We start from the raw sequence: 13,734 nt of genomic DNA, 5'->3' as shown, positions 1-13,734 counted from the left end.
CAGAGTGACAGCAAACAAACTCAGATGTTCTATAAATTAAGAGAGAATTCTTTTCGTATTCAAGCGGTGAGCGCCAAAAACTATTTTCTTGAAGAAAGGCTGTGGTACAAGGCTAAAATCCTGTTGTTCAGAAAGTTTAACTTGTTTGGAAGTGGATTGATGAGCGATGAAAATGGAATCAATGCATTAACCCAAAAAAATGAGGAAAATGAAAAATGGAAAATGAGGTTTAGGCCTTCATTTGCTTATTTCCCATACATTTTCTGTTAAAAAGCCTGACAAAGCAACATTCTAACGCAAATGCAACAAGACATCTTCGTACAATTGAAAATACCACTTCAAACAGGCATCTTATCATAGTACATCAGTTTCTAACTGTTAAAAAAAGGTGTTGAGTGTTAAACCCAAAACGAAAATTGGGATCAAAACTCATACGAAAGTCTAGTTTTTGGTGATTTTGCCATCATTGCTCTTTATGGAAAAAAATTTCCTCTTAATGTAAACTAATATTATGTCTGTTATTATTTGAACAGTTGTCTAGAATATAGAGTAAAACAAACTTGCTAAGCCTTATGTTAACTTGTATATATTTAATTTCTAAAATTCAGCTTTACTACCATAAACTTGGAACAGACCAAAGTCAGGATGTTCTTTGCTGTGAATTTCCTGAACACCCAAAGTGGCATATGTAAGTGTTACATGATCGACAAACTGAAATTCACTTTTATTATTTTATAGTACACTCAACAAAATTACTCAACTCTGATTGGTCGAGAGAAGTACAATTATAGCATTAATTGTACTTCGTAGGAGTACCAAATTAAGTCGCTATGGCAACACGGCCAAAACATGTCAAAACATTTATTTTCTATCATTTTGTACTTAAAGGACATATAAATAAAATTTCAAAGGCGTAAGAACTAATCTTTTTTATGCATTTCAGTTGCACGATGGACTGAAAATCGGCCACCAAATAGAAAAAGATGAACAGCGTCGCTTCGCATTTTTTACTGAAATTTTGTTGAGTGAACTATAAACAAAAAATCGCACGATCTTCTCATACAATTTGTCCAAATTGTACTCGAGATCATGCAATTTCCTATGCTAATAATTTTTTATTTTAAAGAACATAATGATATACCTAGTAGTATTTAAAAAAACCGTCCTTATTTTCACGAGGGTAGCACTTAATATCCAGTGGCAAACAAACCTGTGGCCCTCATTCCGTGATCGAATTGGAATTTAGGAGCTGATTTTTGCGGAGGGAGGAAAACCGGAGAACCTGGAAAACCCTCAAAACACAGGAGAGAACCAACAAACAACTCTACTCATATATGACACCGAACCTGGCCGGACTCTGGTCTCATTGATGAGAGGCAAGCTCTCTGACCACTACGCCGCCCATGCTTCCCCAGTATAGTACTGTCAGTATATTTAGTTTAGTACAGTTGATGATATCCTCTCAGGACTCAGATGTATTAATCACAAAAGCAACTTGTTTGTCCACTGGGCAGCACAATGAACCAAGAGGCCATTCAGTTTTTACAGGGGAGGAGACGGGGGGGGGGGGGGGGTCTCAGGGAAGACAACACTAAAGAATCTGAGTTGCACACTGCTTTTACAATGAATAATAATAAATAATAATTATGGAAAACGAGGGAGAGGTCATCATTGTAATATAATAACAAATAGGGGTGGTCAGTTTTCTCATACAGGAAGCTAAGCAAATCCCACCGCCCTCCTTGCCCGATAAAAAATAAATGGTCCCCAAGGTTCTAATATCAATATTTATTTGATTCATGACTAGAGGTGGTGAAGTGAGTGACTGTGGTAAATATGTGATCTTAACCCTCCGTGAGGGCTGTAATCCTGTAAACAGGCTGTATTACTGTGATCTGAACAAGGTAGATGCTATCAAAGGTAAGTATTATTCAATGTATAATTTTTATTAGTTTTTCCAAAGATCAGGGCTCTAGACAGCAGCCTGCTAATAGAGTTACCCAAGTGCTATGTCATGAAAAAAATAGTTTTTTCACAATCCAAACACTTCCAAATGTTTTGAGCAGAGCTAAAATACAGTGTAATTTGTATGGAGAAATCACATATTCAAATGGCCTTATCTCAGGTGCATTTTGAGAGATTCTTGTCAAAAATGGTGTGTAAACGCCTCTTGTTCTTCTTTTGAAATTAGGAATCAAAAATATATGATATAGCAAAAATTATTTTTTTGCGGCATCATCACTTGAGTGCATGTACAGTATGAGTTCTAATATACAAATGGCCAAAATGCAGGTCCAATTATTTTACTACTGGTGGGCTAAAGCAAAATGTTTTTTGAACTGCTTTAGAAATCAAAGTGGAATAGCAGCAAAATATTTGCTTCACCAAAATTATTTGTCTTGCCAAAAAACTACCTGGCCATTATTCACTTTATGTTTTGAGGCATGAAAAGGGTAGCTATGATGTATTACAGTACATGTTTTAACTATCCCTCATTTCAATCCTTGGGTAAGATTGATTTATTTATCAGTTGGTTGTCCGTTGAAATGGTTTATGATAGTCCTGTTTCGAATTTCAAAATACCGCTGTGTTTCTTGTTTATAGACTCATTTACTCAGGCTTAGCGTTGCATCAGTGTCTAATTACTTGCAAATACCAACGGTAAAGTAAAGAATGCACAACTTCAACAATATGAACACCTTGAAGCTTGACGGACTTTGATTGGAACATGTGAATATTCTTCACAAAATCGAGGCTTAGCCTGAGTAAATGAGTCTGTAATCAAGAAACTCAGTGGTAATTTGGAACTTGAAAAGAGTCTATTGCAATTATAGAGGATATTAAACTCAAACAATAAAAACCTTATTCTTGAAAGATCAACTTAATTAAGGAAAATCCTGAAGGCACCAAACATTTTAAATTCTGTTCCTGCTATTTAATTTCCCTGGCATTTGAATATAAGGAATATGTAACCTTGTGTTTGTTTGTGTGTTTGAAAAAGAGAGAGAGAAACAGTAAACTATACTGGGAACAAATACAACATAAGTACGACCCCGGGGGGCTGGGGTTCTCTTGCCAGTTTAGGGTAGGGATGTGCCGCTGAGCCCTCTGAACCCTGACCCTGTTCCAGATTAAAATCGCTGAAATGCATATCCTGTTTCAGAGCAAGATCGCTGATAACCATACTCTGTTCTGGTAGTGCGAAAATAGATACCCTGTTCCAGAGAGGAGAGAGCGTGATTTTATATACCCTGTTACAGAGCGAGCGTGATTTTATATACCCTGTTCCAGAGTAGAATCGCTGAAAACCATACCCTGTTTGGCAGCATGTACCAGTATAGCGAATATAGGGGAGTAACCCCCCCCCCCCCCCCCCCGGGAGTACAATGCACACACTGGAAAAAATTCACTGGAAAAACCTTCAGACAAAGTTTGGTAAAATTCCATATCATTTTGTACTTTTGCTGAATAGTTTCACAAATATTGGTATCCAACATGCAAAATAGTTGGGTATCAAAATATGTCTATGTGTTTCTTATCATTGCATTTCATCATTTCCTGCTTCAGATAAGCTTCCTTACACCAAAATAGTTGATAACTTTGATGCTGAGTATGAGGTTAGTTTGCATATCATATTATATCTAGATATGGGATGATAGCAAATCCAAATTATGTATTATTTAACATTTACTCACCGAAGGTGAAGTGAGGGAATATTTAGCGAGACACGAGCCTTCTAGCGGCGAGGTAAATATTCTCCGATATTCACTGAGGCTGAGGCAAATAATTGTCTTAGTATAAACACACAGGTGATTCTTTCCAAAAAAAGAAAAAAAGAAGATAAAAGACACATGTAAGATAAGGGAAGATTTTAATTGAAGTGACAAATGCGGCTTTCAATTACAACACAGGTGAACTCCGACTTTGCGAATCAAAACAGTTTGTTTGAGCTTATTTGATTGTTTTAAGTCCTTTTTAGTGCAAAATTGTTAGCCTCTTTAGTCCTTTTGTGTAACATTATATGATATTGTGTGACAATGCATCTTTGTTTAACTAGTTACGTTATAGTTAATCACATGATTGTAATCGTATATATATACACATGTACGCCAGATATATATCAGTTCGCGTACTGATCAATACATGTAGTATAGAGTCAAGATAAACAAATAAATCGAGACATAACCAACCGAAGACTATCACATGGATGTCAGAACCGGGATCAGTTAACTTACTTCGAAGAACCTATTTGTAAAGCCAAGTCTTCGAGAGATTACACCCGGGGATTACACAACAATAACACCGAGGTCAATTTTCAAGTCGCCGCCACGCATCATCGTATTCATTAGTATATACATCGTATTGTTCAGCAAATCCAGTACGAGAATGGGAGATCTTTCAGGCTTCGAAGCCCCAAAGATGGATTGGTCGTCTGGACCAGATTTATATAACCGTTTCAAGCGTTTTAAACAGAAATGCGAACTCATGTTTGAAGGGCAAAACTAAAGAGCAAAGGATTAACTACCTACTGTTATGGTCAGGAGACTATGGACTAGATCTATACAACACTTGGACATTGGACGAGGAAGAGCACAAGGACATAAATGGATATTGGAAGAGATTTGAGGATCATGTTAAGCCACAAGCAAACCATATCTTGAACAGATTTAATTTACGTAATGTGAGACAAAACGGCAGACCGCTAGACGTCTTTCTGACAGAAGCACAACTCATCGTACAAAGTTGTGGATTTCCCGTCGAACTACGAGATGAAATGCTGAGAGACACTCTAGTTTTTGGCACTGGCTATGAGACTGTTAGAAAGAAATGCATTGCAGAGGGAAATTCATTGACGTTCCAGAGAGCGAGGGAAATCGCACGAACCGAAGAAGCAACACGTGAACAACTTGTCGCGATGAGCAACGCAAGCCATGAAGTAAATGCTCTAAAGGGTCCACAGCGACAAACGCAAAATCAACGCAAGTATGAACAGTACCCTACCAATAAAGAAACTAAATCGACGACCAAATCCACGTGTTACCTTTGCGGGAATGAACAGCACACAGCAAACCGGAAATGCTCCGCCAGCGGTGTCGAATGTCATTACTGCCACAGACGAGGACATTTCAGTAAGATGTGTAACAAGCGCAGACAAGTACACGAAATAAACGAGGAACCAAGTCCTGAACACTGTGAAGAAGATTTTAAAAGATTCTTTATGGGATCGCTTGAAGTCAACGGGTTACAGAGTTCAAGTCGCAACAAAGTGATTACAACCGTTAACGTCACAACAAGGCCATTCCACAAGAAAATGACAAGGTTATCATGTAAACTTGATACGGGCGCAGAGACCAATGTTATGTCTAAAACAGACTTCGACAAGATAATCGCTTTACCGAAAGATAAAGTACTCGGGCCACCACATATTCTGACCGCGTATGGTGGACAGGAAATCCGTTGTATCGGTACATGTGAACTGTACGTACACTACAATGGGAATACTACGAAGGTACCCTTTACTGTAACAGATGTACAAGGGCCTGCCATGCTTGGATGCAACACGTGCGAACAACTTGGACTCGTTACAATCAACTGCAGCATTGAAACATTCAATAAGCAAAAAGGAAAGTTGCAAGACAACCGTCCTCTAACCAAAGAGAGACTCATACATGAATACAAAAACCGTTTTGAAGGTATTGGTACCTTTGAAATGAAGCCATACCACATCACCTTGGACCCAAGAGCAGAGCCGGTCGTTCACCCTCCTAGAGCAGTACCTATACATTTACGCGAACGTTTCAAAGCCGAACTTGACAACATGGAGGAACTTGGAGTTATAGAAGCAGTAAATGAGCCTACAGACTGGGTCAACAGTGTAGTCCTGAACGAGACAGTCAACGACAAGGGTGAGATAACAAAGCTAAGAGTGTGCCTGGACCCCAGGGACCTCAACAAATGGGTAAAGCGAGAGCACTACCACTCTAGGACGATAGACGATGTAGTAAGCCAACTACATAATGCTAAATTCTTTAGTATTGTTGATGCCACGAAGGGCTACTGGCATGTGCCTCTTGACAAAGAGAGCTCGCTGCTCACCACGTTTAACACCCCATTCGGCCGGTATCGATTCACGCGAATGCCATTTGGACTAAACGTATCGCAAGACATTTTCCAAAAGGAACTCGACTCATCCCTAGAAGGCCTGCAAGGTGTTACAGGCATCGCCGACGACAACTTCGTGTATGGCAAAACAGAGAAAGAACATGACGACAACTTAGCCAAATTAATGTGCCGCGCAAGAGAGAAGGGCATAAAGTTCAATAAAGACAAAGTGCAAGTCAAATGCAAAGAAGTGAGTTTTTTTGGACACACATGGACACCTGAAGGGATTAAGCCAGATACAAAGAAAATATCAGCCATATTGAACATGCAACCACCGCAAAGCGTCAAGGATTTACAGAGTTTCTTGGGCCTTGTTAATTACTTGACAAGGTACTCCAGCCGTCTAGCGACAATCACAGCACCACTAAGAGAACTGACCAAAGCTGAAACAGCTTTTGTTTGGGATACAGAACAGGATAAAGCCTTCCAGGATGTCAAGAAAGAAATCGCATCAGCTCCAATACTCCGGTACTTCGACAAGAATGCTGAGACAACTATTCAAACAGATGCGTCGCAGAAGGGACTAGGCGCAGTCCTCCTACAAAATGGCCAACCAGTATGCTACGCATCGAAAGCACTCACAGATACAGAATCAAACTACAGTAACATTGAGAGAGAGACGCTAGGCGTGGTATGGGGCCTAGAAAGATTTCATTATTTTATATATGGGAAGCACTGCAAGATAGAAACTGACCACAAACCTCTTGAGTCAATCTTCAAAAAGAAACTCGCTAGCTGCCCCCCGAGGCTACAACGATTGGTGCTCCGCGCATTGAAGTATGACGTCACAGTTACATACGTTAAAGGAGCTAATGTCCCCATTGCAGACGCCCTCTCGAGAATCACTCCACAAACAGGGCCAACCATTGGAGAACTACCAAGAATAGATGTCCACTGCATCACAAAGACCCTACCTGCCTCGCCTACAAAACTTAAACAGATCAGAGAAGAGACAGCAAGGGATTCTACCATGTCGCTTCTCAGAGAAACCGTGTTTAGAGGATGGCCTGATCAGAGAGGTAATTGTCCAGCAGCTCTACTAGACTATTGGAATTTTCGAGAAGAGCTTACTATCGAAGATGGTATCCTCCTTAAGCAAGACCGAATCATCGTCCCACCCAAGCTACGTGCTGACATCTTACGCGCCCTCCACCAAGGCCACCTAGGCATCGAAAAGTGTCTTCTCAGAGCACGATCATGTGTATTCTGGCCTGGAATAACGAAAGACATAACGCAAATAGTTGAACAATGTGAACCATGTCAGAGATATCAAAAAAAGAACCAAAGAGAACCAATCTTGCAAGCTGATACACCCAGCCGACCATGGGAAACACTCAGTTCTGACATGTTTGAGTACAAAGGTAAGCACTACCTACTAGTGGCTGACCAATACAGCAAGTTCCCAGTCATACGTTACCTCACAGGTACTACCTCAGCAGCCGTCATCAGCCACCTGAAGAGTATATTCGCAGAGCATGGTATTCCATCACGCCTTATAACTGACAACGGACCGCAGTACAACTGCAGAGAATTCAGTTCGTTTACAGCAACATATGGTATAGATCATGTGACAAGCTCACCTTTGTACCCACAGTCAAACGGTTTTGCTGAGAGAATGGTGCAAACCATAAAAAACATCCTGAAGAAGTGTGACGAGCGAGGTGAGGACCCATACTTGGGGATCCTTTCGTACAGGACAACACCAGTCAACAATAACCTCAAGTCACCAGCAGAACTTCTTAACAGTCGAAAGTTCAAGACCACTTTACCAGCTGCACAAAGAGCATTCCAGACTGGAAATGATAGGGACCAGATCAGAGAGAGTCTACTTGACCGACAAGAACAGCAGAGTAAATACTATAACCGTACCACTGGAAGAGTACAACAACCCTTATATGGTGGGCAACCAGTGAGCATGTATGATCACAGATGGAAGACATGGGAGCCAGCAGTAGTACAGCAACAAGCTAGAGAACCAAGGTCGTACCTTGTGAAAAGGCATGATAATGAAACTGTATATCGCAGAACAAGGTCTGACTTGCGACCGGATACAGCAGTACAAAAGCAAGATACACCACCAAAGCCACCAGCAGATGACCAAGTACCACAAAGTACTAGTGGCATGGACACGCCCTCAAACTACACAACTAGATATGGACGGGTTGTCAAACCAACAACAAAGTTTGACTTGTAGTTCGTTGAGAGGAGGATGTAACATTATATGATATTGTGTGACAATGCATCTTTGTTTAACTAGTTACGTTATAGTTAATCACATGATTGTAATCGTATATATATACACATGTACGCCAGATATATATCAGTTCGCGTACTGATCAATACATGTAGTATAGAGTCAAGATAAACAAATAAATCGAGACATAACCAACCGAAGACTATCACATTTTGGGGACAGCATATTCTTTCATTATTTTATTCCTCTCCGGTAACAGCAACAAAGCGGCTGGCTGCCATGTTGGATTATCGCTGGAGGTGATTATCATGTGATATAGTGTGAGTTTCTCGACCAATCAGTGCGCAAGATTTTCAATAATCACCTGTGTATTTTTACTAATATTATATAAGCAATTCCCTTTGATTGGTTGAGAACTTTGCTGCATATTATAAAATGACTGTCATAAAATAATTTAAAAAAACATGCTTTCCATAACACGTTGTGCTTCTCCTAACACTTTGCCTGTGTTCTGCCAATCTCCGTATGCTTTATAACATGCACCCACATTTTCTGTTTCTTCATAAACTAACAGAGTACTGGATGCTGACTCCATACAACCATATGCACATATAGCCTGTTTTGCTTTTTATTATGATCATTAATAATCATATATTGATAGAACAAATAAAACTGTTTTTTTCTGTGCTTCATTCTGTAAGGGATGGACCATTGAGTGATTGCCTGTGAGAGCCTGTGAAAAACCTGTGAAATTTCTAAAATACAGAGATATTTTTCACAGGTTTTTTACACGATTTTCACAGGTTCTCAGCCAGTAGTGGTGGGAGATAAGGGTTGTAGGAATTTATGTTGCACATTTTTTTTGTGTCAATTCACCCCTGCAATCTTTTTTGGTGTTTGCTCTATATTTCTTTTCTGAAAGGAGAGATAGGGTGATATTTTTTTACATAGGTAAAGTGCTTGCTTGATATTTTTAGGGGATTTATGCTAACCCCCTGGTCTGTCTCTAATACTAATTATTTTGTGCTTGTGCTATTTCATTCTTACATGCTGCATATTCCTGAACAGTACATTTTACTTGTTTATAATTCTAATTTCTGTACAGCAATTTACTGTGCTTTTTATTTGTCCTTTGTACAGTATATAACCAACCAAGGAACATTGTTTACATTCAAGACCAATTTGAACTCTCCTAGATACAAGCTCATCAATATTGACTTCTTGCAGCCTGAACAGGTAAAAACATTTACCTTTTTTCTTTCTCAATTTAATTAAAACCTCAATCAAGTGCTGGTTTGTTGTAGGACAAATGGTCAACATTAGTATCACAAGAGAAAGTGGATGTTCTTGAATGGGCTGCTTGTGTAAGACAGGATTTACTTGTGCTTTGCTACCTTCATGATGTTAAGGTAATTTTGGGTTGATATTATTACAGCTTGTAACTCCTCTGTTAAGCTTTCTGTGTCTAATAAGCCCGCTGCTCTTTAGATAAAGAGCCCCCTACCCTCCCCTCCACTCCTATAAAGAAAAATAGCACTACAAGTGCACTGATTAAAGTACTATTTATCATATGACTATAATATATTCATGTCTTGGATTATACAGTAGGGGGAAGTCATATTTGTGTACTAAGACTTAAAGTTTAATTCTGAGTTAACCATATATAAATAAATAAAATAAATTGGGCACACTTTTCGCTCACACAAACTACCACTACATTAAATGTTCTATGCACACAACGCTCAACTCACATGTTGATTTTTATGGAGGGCAGAAACCGGAGAACCCAGAGAAAACCCTCGTACCATAGGAGAGAACAACACATCAAACAAACTCAATTCGCATTTGGCGACCACAGGGCTCGAACCAATGACCCGACCCGTTGGACTCTATGTTTAAAGAAAGTTAATATATATCATATTATATATATCCCAATAGAGTAATCTTACTGTGTTACACTACATATAATTCAAAATTCCCCTTATCTCTGTAATATTATCCACACTCTATAATAATTAAGTCGGCCTTTCCCGCTTCAACATGCCTTTATAAATAAGCCTGTGGCTTAATTAAGAGGTTTTACTATAATTTATATTTATAACATTATCAAACAAGATCATACTTGTATTGACAACCAATGAGAAGATGCACCATATAAAATGAATGATGTTTGTCTTTCAGAGTGTCTTACATCTGCACAGCCTAGCAAGTGGTGATCGAGTCATGACCTTTCCTCTGGACATTGGATCTATTGTTGGCTATTCTGGTCGTAAACGAGATTCAGAAGTTAGTATGCATTTCAGAAATAAGTATTCTAATTTTGATTTTAATTTTTCAGAGTTGGAGAGGAGTGTTCTTCAATTCACTAGATTCCAATTTGAGACTTAGATCCTTCCAGAGGTTGTTTCAGGGTATTAGAGACCTTTAGCATCAGGTTTAATTGCCAACCATTAGGGATCAGGCCCATGCAAATGTGCCCTCAAACACGGAGAAACACTCAGCATAAATGAAATTCAATATGGCGGCTCTTCCAGCACCAACTTGTTATGACACCTTGGTAATTGATGTCGAAAATTCACCTTTTCAGCGCTAGCTTGGATTGTGTTATGGTCACCAAAAATTTCGGACATCATTCTTGGATTCCCATACAAATTCACTGACTTTAAAGAGAAAATTTAGGTAGATTTCTTTAGTTAGCTATCTTAACAGCAGTAAGAAAAGCTTCAATCAAGCTAGAAAAATGATCATTTACTTATATGTAGAGAACTTTACTTAAAGTGCTACTACGACGAAAATCGCTCAAACTTGGATTCAGCTGAAACTTCCTAAAAATACTCTTTAAAGGTCCAATAATCACTGTATGAAATGTTTTCTCGATATTCAGTACGAAAGTATGATATTTTTACGATTATTTTTTGGAGTCTGTGACGTCATACACTTAACATCAAACATTGCTACATATATTTCTTTGTATATAAATCCTTAATTTATTTTATTCCTATGAAGCCCAAAGGGTGGCTAATGTGCTTATTTCACATTACTTGTGACTATAATTTATATTTTGGGGTGTTTGGGTATTTCTTTCTCCCTTTACTACTGATATTTTGATCATAAACTACAAAGAAATATATGGAGCGATGTTCGATGTTGAGTGTATGACGTCACAGACTCCAAAAAATAATCGTAAAAATATCATACTTTCGTACTGAATATCGAGAAAACACTTCATACAGTGATTATTGGACCTTTAAAGAGTATTCTTAGGAAGTTTCAGCTGAATCCAAGTTTGAGTGATTTTCGTCGTAGTAGCACTTTAACATTAACCAAGTAAATAGTTCATTTAGAGTCAGTACATTTGTACGGGAATTCGAGATTAATGTCTGAACTTTTTGGTGACCGTAACACAATCTAAGACAATTTATACCTCTTGACGCGTATGGCTAGCGCCGAAAAGGGGAATTTAAAGGAAAACACCTGGCGTCAAACTGCAACTTGAGGTTTGCGGTAACCTAGCAAGACTGTTGTGCTAAAGGTCTCTATTAATTTATTTGAAATTTAAGTGTTTTAATATTAACTTTGTGAGTCATTTACATCCAAAATAATGGTCATTCTAGATAATTTATTAATATCGATTTCACTTTAGAAAATAAGCTTTCTCTGTTTGCAACGATAAACAAATGGGTATAAAAACTACCAGTAGAACACTGACTCGTAGAAGTGTCAAGAAACACTCAAATATGTATAATTGTGCTTCTCCTGACAGGGCAGAAAAACAGTTTTTGGCCTTTCGCCATAAGGATAGCTTTACATATTTAAGCTCAATATTTTGTAAACACGTCCTTTTGGAGCCAAATAGCAAAATATCAAATGCGACCAAAATTTATGGAATGCGTATTTGAGAATAGCCTTGTACTTTGGGAGAGGTGATATTTTTGATCAGCAGAAAAACTGACATTTTCGTGATTACTAATAAGTAGATTTATTCCAATTCGACAAACTTTCATGACAAGTTTTGAGCAGCAGTGACACAAATGAAACGCTTTAAAATTTAGAGTGATAAACTCAGTTAAATAAAAAATCGTGAAAGTGGCGGGCTTTTCGTTTTTCTGCCCTGTCGCTTCTCCTACTTTTCTCAGGTTCTACCTGTAGCTACAAATCCCCACATGTGGGTTGTCTCTTTGTTTTGAAGAAACAGACAGACCAACATAGTTGACAGTATGATGAACCAATGCTATGTTTTTATTTTCATTAACAGATATTTTATAAATTTGAATCCTTCCTCACACCTGGAGTAATTTATCATTGTGACTTGTCTGAGAAAGAACTGACACCAAAGGTACACATTAATATTATTAATAACATTATTATTACATATTAAGAGAAATATTTTTTTAATAATGAGCAATAATGGCAAAAAGCGCCAAAAACTAGACTTTCGTATGAGTTTTAATCCCGATTTTCGTTTTGGGTTAACACTCAACACCTTTTTTTAACAGTTAGAAACTGATGTACTATGATAAAATACCTGTTTGAAGCGGTATTTTCATACAAAGATGTTTTGTTGCATTTGTGTTAGAATGTTGCTTTGTCAGGCTTTTTTTATTGAAAATATATGAGAAATAAGCAAATGAAGGCCTAAACCTCATTTTCAAGTAAAATTTAAATTGCTTTGCATAAACACATGGATTCCACTTTCATCGGTCATCTTCACTGCCAAACAATTCAAACTTTCTGAATAACGAGATTTTAGCCTTGTACAACAGCCTTTCTTCAAGAAAATTGTTTTTGGCGCTTACTGCTTGAAAAGAATTCTCTCTTAATACAACTATTTTAATTGACATAATAAGCTAGATTATTTATTTGCCTGTATAATTATCATACATAGGCAAATAAACAATCTAGCTTATTACAATTTAAATATTTGTATATAGTAATACTACAGTTATTATTCACCAATAATCACTGAGGCTATTAATTGTTTTAGTATCATTACACACAGCTGATTATTGCAAGAAAAAAGACAACATCGGTGCTATTTCTAGAATTTATATTAATTTTGGATTTTGAAAGAGTATCAGTAGGGTGTTGGTAGGGTATCAGTAGGGTGTTGTCAGGGTATCAGTAGGGTGTTGGTAGGGTATCAGTAGGGTGTTGTCAGGGTATCAGTAGGGTGTTGGTAGGGTATCAGTAGGGTGTTGGTAGGGTATCAGTAGGGTGTTGTCAGGGTATCAGTAGGGTGTTGGTAGGGTATCAGTAGGGTGTTGTCAGGGTATCAGTAGGGTGTTGGTAGGGCATCAGTAGGGTGTTGGTAGGGCATCAGTAGGGTGTTGGTAGGGCATCAGTAGGGTATTGGTAGGGCAGCAGAAGGGTGTTGGTAG

General features: G+C 38.2%; 1 protein-coding gene across 1 annotated transcript in view; it reads left to right on the top strand.

Annotated features, from left to right (window-relative positions):
- Positions 1-13,734, top strand: part of LOC116291014 (prolyl endopeptidase) — a 42,692-nt gene that overhangs the window by 3,908 nt on the left and 25,050 nt on the right. The window contains exons 6-12 of the mRNA XM_089035085.1: positions 609-688; positions 1,808-1,920; positions 3,568-3,617; positions 9,497-9,592; positions 9,661-9,765; positions 10,538-10,642; positions 12,612-12,692. Of these exons, the coding sequence (XP_088891211.1) occupies positions 609-688; positions 1,808-1,920; positions 3,568-3,617; positions 9,497-9,592; positions 9,661-9,765; positions 10,538-10,642; positions 12,612-12,692 (630 nt within the window). The remainder of the gene's footprint in view (positions 1-608; positions 689-1,807; positions 1,921-3,567; positions 3,618-9,496; positions 9,593-9,660; positions 9,766-10,537; positions 10,643-12,611; positions 12,693-13,734) is intronic.

The sequence above is a fragment of the Actinia tenebrosa genome, unplaced genomic scaffold (genome assembly GCF_029948245.1).
Source record: "Actinia tenebrosa isolate PJP-AT-01 unplaced genomic scaffold, QUT_ActTen_1.0 PGA_scaffold3__52_contigs__length_22856419, whole genome shotgun sequence".
NCBI lineage: Eukaryota > Metazoa > Cnidaria > Anthozoa > Actiniaria > Actiniidae > Actinia > Actinia tenebrosa.
The sequence above is the reverse complement of the archived record's forward strand: the minus strand, read 5'-3'. Positions and strand labels throughout refer to the sequence as shown.